General features: G+C 40.3%; 1 protein-coding gene across 1 annotated transcript in view; it reads right to left on the bottom strand.

Moving 5' to 3' along the window:
- LOC106821059 (zinc finger protein 598-like) overlaps positions 1–9,136 on the bottom strand; it is a 30,696-nt gene extending 21,560 nt beyond the window's left edge. The window contains exon 1 of the mRNA XM_014825701.1: positions 8,893–9,136. Within this exon, the coding sequence (XP_014681187.1) occupies positions 8,893–9,072 (180 nt within the window). The 5' untranslated portion in view covers positions 9,073–9,136. The remainder of the gene's footprint in view (positions 1–8,892) is intronic.
- Positions 9,137–9,555: the final 419 nt, after the last annotated feature.

The raw sequence follows: 9,555 nt of genomic DNA, 5'->3' as shown, positions 1-9,555 counted from the left end.
TAGTTGTTGTTGCGAGCGAGATCAACAATGCATCACATCACTAAGCCCGCAGCGCTAGCGCGCCGGTTTCCAGCTAGCTATATAGACAACGTGTTACAGGCATTGGCAGGATAGAGCAGGGATGCGGCAGGAAGTCTAAGCATATAGTTTCTTCAAAGCTTAGGTTTAAATTCACTCGAAGCCCTTACCTGACAGTTGAGTATATATTTTAACGGATACCTTGGCATGAATATATAGAATGATTAGATTATGTGATGATTTTGGAAAATGTGTTAGAAGACCCTCATTGGTACGTTCCAACAATTATTTGTAATGCTGCCTTTTCACCACATCCTCAACTGAACAAAAACAAGAGCCGCAGAGCGTCTGGGCTCATCTGTAGGTTTGTGCGTACCTACTGCGTTATAAACGTAACATTTACAGTCTGTGCGTGTGACACCTTTGTATAGGCGCTATTTATGCAGATACGCAGTTGCAGTACACATCATTTCAGCAACCTTCTGCATTCTGCATACCTCTCAGAATCCCATTTGGTTGATACCAATCGCGTGCCCTGAAATCCTGGTCTTTATGGTGCATTGTGACCCTTGATTGTTGTCTATCAAATTGTTGAAATAATCATGTAAATATTTGGCATTAATTGGAAAAAATAGTTTTAAATGGATTAAAGATAGAAAATACAGAACATGGCTAAATAATAAAAAATCTGATGGGATTCATCAAGGACCTTTTGAGCCATAATCCTGCTGCTGTAGCCGTTGGGCTATCCAGGCTTATTGCTTTCTAGATTATGGATGCTGCCGATGAATTTGAGAACACTTTGACCATGCATGACGGCCAGTTTCGAGGAATCCAAATGTTTAACCCTTCCTCTTGAGGGTCAAAATGTTATCAGACACTTACTCTTCGCACTGCAGTTGGAAAGCACATCTCATGGGTCCTTTCACATAAAGTGGATAAAAATGGTAGGTCAGTGCTGAAACAAAAAGTTTTTCACTCTGTCCTTAGGCCACGTCCTCAGACAAATGTCTGATAATTTTCTGGACCTTTCCCACTGCCCTTTGACCTTGTGACCCCAATTTCGCACTGTGATTGGGTTTCCTTTGCCCATCACTCTATCAAGACCTGCCAACCTTTTCATTTTCTTGCAGCAGGTGGCCGATTTTGGTTGTATGTTATGCGCGCAATGAATGATGGGACTAATCTAGAAATCACGTTCTTTCTCGCGATGCAATCCAATGAATGGCCTGCGCCCACAATCGCCAGATATTTCCGGCTCCCAATGTAAAAAACATTAATTTTTCGTTAAGTCGTAAAAATCGTAAATTTTTTCAGTTGATCGTACATTACGTAGAAACATCATGGAATTCCGTAAGGAATACGAAAAAAATCGTAAGGGTTGGCATGGTCTGCACTTATACACTTGAATATTTAAGGCATTAATATACACTTAATTTACTTACATTAAATACATTATTATTACATATAAATAACAGCTTAAATAACTATACATTAAATATACACTTTAATACATAGGTTGAACCGTTAAGATTTGTGCCGCAATTCATGTATTTTCCTCCTATACCTTAAAGTAAGGGGGAAATATTCCCCCTCGTTTACACATCTTGACCTTTGGACCCACAAATGATCATTCCCGAGGTCCTTTTCATGAATCCCCCCCCCCACGTCCAAATATACGTGACCGTACGTGGATAGCGAGTAAGATTTGTGCCCAACTGTTGACAGACGGCACGGAGAGACGGTCGACACAGAACAATCATGCGACTTCTACAAGCTGCATTCTGCACTTCGTCAGATAGCAGCCTAATAAACTTTTAGTGTCATATCAAACGTTTTTTTTTGACAAGCTTGAATTGAAAAACATCACCACCGCTTTAAATGATGCTAATGTAAGTTTTATTAAATCCTTAACTTACGTGAGTAATTTTTACGAGCTATAAAAAAGAAGATTGTTAGATACAAATCTATGCTGAAATGCTGAGCTAATAATTAATTATAAAAATTTATCAATTATTAGCCAGTGGTTACCATCGCTGCGTTTTATTGGCGAGGAGATACATTGCAATAACTGGCATGTATCAGTATGGACAAAGTCACGTGAATGCTACCGGAAAGTCAATTATTTTTTTTTCAATCTGTAAACAAGACAGATTATAAGCCTTACGGTCGAGCGATTCCGTTGGCTTGTATGAAACAGTGTACTGCGTCATGGAACGATTACACACGTTTATGTAATGACATATGTCGGCAATACATGATTTAGCTGATCTCTGATTCGTGAACTATCTTAGGTTTAGCATTTGCTTTGTTATATTATACATGTATGTACTGCATGCGTGGTATGAACACTAGCCCTTTCAAAGAAAATTACACCAGCTGCACGGTTACATAAGCCCACATTAACACCAGTGGTAGCTGTGCCAGCAATAGATTACTGAATAAATAAAGATCAAGAATTATAAACCTTTTTTATTTGGGGGGCATTTTATTAATATTTTAGCCTATATCGTGACCTGTTCACTGTAATGCAAAAGGACACAAATGTATGTATAGTAGAGGAGGCGGTCCTGCCTGCTCGCAATGGCTCAGACAGTTAGGTTAAAATCATTTTACCGACTTGACGATTCTCATGCTGATACGCCCTTCACATTTTTTCAAATGTTTTTTCGGACAATCGTTTTACCATTTTACTTTAGAAAATAGCATGTTTCGACTTTCCATTTCAACTTTTTAAGACATGCCAGACCACTGTTATGACGGATATACAATCGTTTCGAAAATTTACACCCGAGTGGGGCCGAAACAACACCATCGCGAGAATTAAACTAGTAATTATTACCTAGTAATCAAATGTATTTGGTAGCAAAAAGTCCATAATAAACCACGACGATTCGCACCAAATTTGCCCCACGATCGCTCAATGACAAAAGGTATCAAATCAAACTATCATGTATGATCAATCCACTGCAAAGATCACTACAGCACCAGTGCTGCCCGCGGTAGGCGTTACGCAGCAGTCCTTGCGTGACCTCATGCGACCTTGTGTGATCACACGCGAACCTTGGTGACCTCGCCACTGCACCTCTGAGATGTTCGACGCAGATATCACAGTAGAAGAGATCGTGTTCGGGCCCCGATGTGAGTCTCGCAGTGCTGCGAACGAATTGCGCTCAGGACCGGCCGGTCCATCGCAGACGTGGCAGCGAGTTGGCTGAGCAGGCGCCCCTCGCGGAAGGCCTGCGCGACGCCGATCATCGAGAAGTAGACACACGTACTTGCGGTCCTGCGCAGATGCCGGCACGGCAGACGCTTCTCGAACGGCCGCACGCTGACGGACGAAACCACCTGCCACATTACACAAGAATGCAACACCTGATTATCTATCGTTTGAATTCGTAATAGCTGGTAACGCGTCGGTGAGGTACACCGTAGCTACAACGTCTCGTCATGATAAACCACATAAACAACATAATACTCGGTATGTACGTATTAAGCCAGAGACAACGTTTAATGAACATGCTTAAACTAATATATATCCCACAGGGGCGTGACGCGTACACAGGGTTGCGTGCGCAGCGTACATGGAACGTAACTTATGAAATTCAATTCGTCGAGATGATATCTTAACGAACGCTGAGGTGACTACCGGATGCGACAGCTGTAAGTTCTGCGACCGTGCGAGCGAGAGCCCGCTTTTTCCCTCCGTGCGGCCTGAGGTTTATATACATCTGTGCCGGTCCCATTGTCTTACTCCCGGCCAATCGGGCTCACCCGCTCGCCCTAACTGGCTGTTCGCTCAACGTGATATGTATGTAACACATAGTTATATGTATATTGTTATAGTATATATATTATAGTTTGTATAGTACTTAATTATATTCATCACATATAGATATATATATACACATCTATATTAATATATGTGTATATCACTCCAGGAGTGCAATAAATTACTATGTTTTTATTGTATATTTTGTGTTGTCTGATCTGGGTTATCAGTTTTTGTTAAGTATGAATCTATAATATTATGGAGTGGTTCTCCTTATCTAGGAGTCAAACATTCCTGTTCCATTTATGGATCAATGAATAGGCACGAAATTTTACTGAAGCCAGTCTTTTCATGCACACACAAAATTATATACATACATACATAGTATCTACATACACTACGTACATATCATACATACATTTCCGTTTCGACTCATCATCCGGATGTAGTAAGGGGTCTGTCTATAAACTACAGCGTGAGAAATTAACGGAGTCCCAGAGTCAATCTCCTGATTTTACTGTTCGAAGAGACTCCCTGCATTTACATGATGCAGGATCCATTAGTGACTTCCTGAAAATTCTGCCTTTATATATATATATATCATACTATATACTAACTAGTTCGTTCCAGGAGCACGCGCAGCCTCGCAGAATTACCGATATTGTTTTTCAGCAAATGTCAAAAAAAATATGCCAAGGACCGTGCAAACTGCAATGAATCTATCAAACATAAGACATGCATGCCGTTATTGTTAAATATCTTGAATTTTTTGAACTGTAGACTGCGGCTCCTCTTTTGCTGTGGACTCCTCTTTTTAGAGCAGGGAGTCCGTTAGATTCCCTTGTTCAAAAGTTAATTTCTATCCCTGCTAAAGGATGTACTATTGCACGTACGATATATTCAAATTTATGCAATCGATACTGACAAACTATGCCACCGATTTGACTAACAGTTTTGCCTGCTGAGACTTTGAGTCAGTATGAGTAATTACATGTTTATCCAGTTTCACCTGCCAACTAAACTCTTTTTCGAAGCTGCTTGAAAGAAGTTACTTAAAATCGCGAATTGCCTCAAACAGTACTAAGCTCAAGCACCACGCTTAATAACTCAATGCAGTTGGTTGGAGTGGCTTGTTGGATAGAGGAATGCCTCCCATAGAGTTGTTGAATGTTTACAGACAATCATTGCCCAGCCGCTGGCTTCTATCACTCCAACCCCTACCTATGATACATGCCAAAAGACTTTCAGCTTATTCTGTTTTCTTGACTTTAACTTTGCTCTCCTGCTCCTAATTGCATTTTAGCTAAAACACACCACCAAACAGAGTACAGCTGAATTGTAAAACTCCACCGCAAAACTAGGATTCTATATATAGTATGTTCGTTCGTAAAGAAAAAATTACATTCTGATAATGGCTTTACAGGATGTTTCACCTCCCACTTTGACCTGTAATACACTTGTCCGTTCCACATTACCAGCTATATCACCAGAGCTATGCCATAACCACGTGAAGCAAGGAAAGTTAGTTTAAGTAATGAGAAGTTACGATCTCAGTGAAGACAGATTTTACAGAAGCAAGGACATAATTTGGCGAGCTCACTGCCGAAGCCATCTGCCGCCCCCCGTCGTGTTGTACATATGTGTATGAGTCCACACGAGTAGCTTTTCCGTCACACGTCCTGAAAATTAGGAAATAGCAGTTGACTGCTCAGCCTGCTTGGTTTCTAGTCAAATTGAAACCAAAACATAGAGTCCAATTTCGATGAGTCATTTGCCACAGCACATGATCACAGATGCTGCAGGACTACAATTAGTGTTGGCTGACGACTAATTGGACTATTCTAAAACACATTGACTATTTGCGACAATCTTCTAGCTACCAGCAGGAAAATTTTTTCACCCATATACGCATAGACGCATTTCCACAGGAAATACGCTGCCAATAACGTGGGTATGCAAATAGATTGAAACTAAACTGCATTGGTGGCTCGTCTGGTACATGGAAATTGCTGCAAAATTCATTGGGGAATAGCTACACGTAAGTTACTATCATGCTGACATAAAACTGTATATGTTGTTTCAGGAACTGCTAAGCAATGACTGTGGCTGATGTTCTGCAGCATGCTGCCTCATGTAACTCCAGCTACCAGGGGCGTCAAAATTTAATTTTATCTTTAATGGTCACTTTTTTTAACAACATTTCTTATATCTCACTACAGACGGGGTTGAATTTATGGGAGAATGTACAACGACAAACACCGTTTATTATCAATATAATAACCGCTGCCCTCTAAATATAAGGTAAATCTATACAGTGTGACTTATCTTTAAAAGTTCAAACAGTAGTGAAATTATGATTTTACCTAACTAAGCAACAAGAAGTTTTGCGCTATGCAATTAGGGTTTTGCAGTAGTTAGATGCCATATCTAAACCCAATGCGATTACAATACCATACATTTGATCTGATCGTGTAGTTAATGTATCAGGTGTGCGAATTAAGTGAGTCCGGAGTCAAATATCCCTCCATTTGACTGTCGGACTCCCTGACTGGACATATGTCACTAATTACTGTAAAAAGCGTCACGTCAAATAACTCACTACACTTACTGAACGTATAGCTTTGAAATAAAACATGTAAAATGCATGCTATCAAGTCCATATTTGTCATCGAAGAAACAACTCAGACCTCGACGCATTATTCAGATCTGTTGTCTGTCGGCGCCACAAGATAGCCAATTTTTACCTCGGTCCGAATTTTACTTGCTCAATCTTATGAGCCGTTATGTCTCTTTTGCCGTATCAGTGCATATCATATTATCGAGGCCAGTGTTAATAGTAGAGAACCTATATTATATATATGATATATAAATAGATTTATACATATATAACATATATAGAGCAGATGTACGATATATATATATAGTATATTATACACTCCTGATACTTTTGACAGTATTCCCTGGTGCATATTAGACTGCGCACATTACCTAGGCATGTGTCTGCCACTGGTGTTTGCAGGCGTGTGCGTGCGTGTGTATTCGCGCTTACGAGTATATATACCCGTATTTCCTTGTGTATAACCGCGACTTTTTGTACACAATTTAATGAAAAAATCAGGTGGTGCGACCTTATAGACGAGGCTAAATACTTGTTATGTACAATGTTTACCAACTTTTCAATGGCAAAATATGGGGTCGAGACTTATATATACATGAATTATACCAAGAGTAGATAATACAATTTCTTATGTTGTTATTTATCTACGTTTATTTATACTTATACAGAGTAAATACAGTACAATGTGAAATCGTAATGAAAATTCACACGTTTATGTTTGCATGTGTGGCACGCTCTTAGTGTGTCATTACCGATTGCGCTTTTTCCTCAATTCACGGAAAGAGTTTTGCTGTCGTTCTCTCATCCCAGCGCATGCCCACCCGCCTACATATTCAGTAATGAATATGCCCAACCGACTTATAACAATCGTACCCCAGTACTACAATCAATGCTGCCCGGCCATAGAGGTTAACGCATTTGCCGCTCTGAACTAAATCGTGTAATGGTAACAGTGGGGTGTCGCAGGCTGCTTTTTTCAGGGACCTTTTGAAAACGTTTAAGTGAGAACGTGGTGCGATACCGCCCTGGCTCATGTAGGATGTTCAAGAATATTAAACAACTAGAACTTTTCAAGTTGCTCCGTTCAGGCAACTAGGCCCAAAGATGAATAACTTGTCCGACATAGACTTTCACTCTGTCCCGGGCAATCGGACAACCGTTAAAGTGCTAGCCGTTTCTGCAGGGATAACGTCCTCTGCCAAAAGACAAACAATCCTTTCTGGACATTCCGGTCCAGTAAAAAAGTAGATTTTTACCGACCGAATGTATGTTACTGGACAAAAAAATAATTGAAAACATTAAAAACACATTCACATCTCTGTTGCTTTTCCTTTGATGGACATATCTGAACATATATGCTTTCCTGCATCATCACAGCTATGTCTGTGACCCGTCCATGCATAAAGCTGAAAAAGTAGCGATTCTTTATTTATTCATCCATTTTCGTGAACGCGTACAATCAGCAATGCATTGCTTGCCAGCTTTGTCAATTAATGTAGGTTTCACCTATTTCTACGCCTTTTGGCCTTGTCCAGTGTGTGTTGATCCATGGTCATAAATCAGTGATCAGTTAATATAAACTTCCCGATCGATAGGTTCCCACAACACCGATCGACATGTTCTCATTTTCTTATCTTTTATATATAAACAGCTAATACTTCTTCCATATCGCTTTACCACACCATTAGAATTATATTTGCGATCACACGGCATATATAGATTGCCATAGCAGAGCGATATTAGAGTTAGGATAGTGTGTTGGTACCTGACCGTACCCGTGCAGCCCTCTGCGTAATTAGTTCGATGTGTGAATGTTACCTGACACGCGGTCTGTGTAAAGCCAAATTCTTGTCGTGACCGGTAGCAAAAAAATCACCGGTTTGTCCGACGGTCCGAACGCTTTTGGCGAGGACTGAACTAAGAATTGACGAGGGTCAACCAATGGCCTGTAGTTTATTTAGGTAGGTTGCTGTGCAGGACTCCAACAACAACGCCGATCCATAGCCTACTTGAAACGATCTCCAAAAAAAAAAAATCTAAACACGGAATGTATTTACTACCAAAGTCTTAATGTTTCTCTACTCTATTTCGCCTATTATTGCCAATAATTACCCGTAAATGCCGGTCAAATGCTAACCTGCAACACACAAGTACACCGCACGCCCGCCCTGTGCACAAACAACATGAATATCAATAAGAGCGTTGAGCGAATTTTGCGATCACGCTTTCCTACCTGCTCTCTTATTCACGTCGTTTCAATGTTTGTGCACAGGGCGCGCGTGCGGTGTACTTGTGTGTTGCATATGAGCATATGACTATGAGAATTATCATTATGACCAACATTTACGGGTAATTATCGGCAATAATAGCCGAAATAGAGTAGAGAAACATTAATACTTTGGTAGTAAATACATTTCGTGTTTATTTACCTTTTTTTTAATTGAGACGTTCCAAGTGCCTGTGGCTGTGACCAGATCCTGCTTACCTTTGCAAGATTACTGCGACAAACTGGGCAATAATTTTCCTGACACAGTACCCTCATCCGTGTAGAACACTCGCAACACACAGCATGGTTACATTCACCGAAGGAATATATACTGATATCTTTACAACAAATATTACAACTAATATCACTCTCAAGTCTTTTTCGACTATTTCTGCTCATGATTTCAATGTTATGTGGACAAGACGTGAGATAGTTTCGATAAATGTTGCAACCACTGCAACGAATGAAGGTTGTTCTTTTGTCATTATCGCCAGCGCCACCTTTCGTAATGTGAGGAAATCAACGTGTGATGAAACCTGAAACTACCAACTACAGATAAACTTCTTGATGAACACATGATGAAAACCAAGGAAATCTGTGAACCTGTGAATGAACTATGGAACTAATAAAAGATTAAGAAAATAAAAAATACCTGATTTAAAGTTGATGATAGAGATGGGAGAAAGTACAAGAGGTGGAAGAGAGAAGTAAATGGGGGAGGAAAGAGGAAGAGAAAAATTGCGGGGGAGAAATAAAATTTAAATTTTAGAAGAAGAGAATGAAGCAGCTATAGTGCAGTCAGTGGCGTAGCCAGCAATTGGAAACAGGGGGGACCAAGGCGAGGGAGCGAAGCGACCGAGGGGGTAGGGTGTGGGAGGGGTA

The sequence above is a fragment of the Priapulus caudatus genome, unplaced genomic scaffold (assembly GCF_000485595.1).
Source record: "Priapulus caudatus unplaced genomic scaffold, Priapulus_caudatus-5.0.1 Scaffold58, whole genome shotgun sequence".
Lineage (NCBI taxonomy): Eukaryota > Metazoa > Priapulida > Priapulimorpha > Priapulimorphida > Priapulidae > Priapulus > Priapulus caudatus.
The sequence above is the reverse complement of the archived record's forward strand: the minus strand, read 5'-3'. Positions and strand labels throughout refer to the sequence as shown.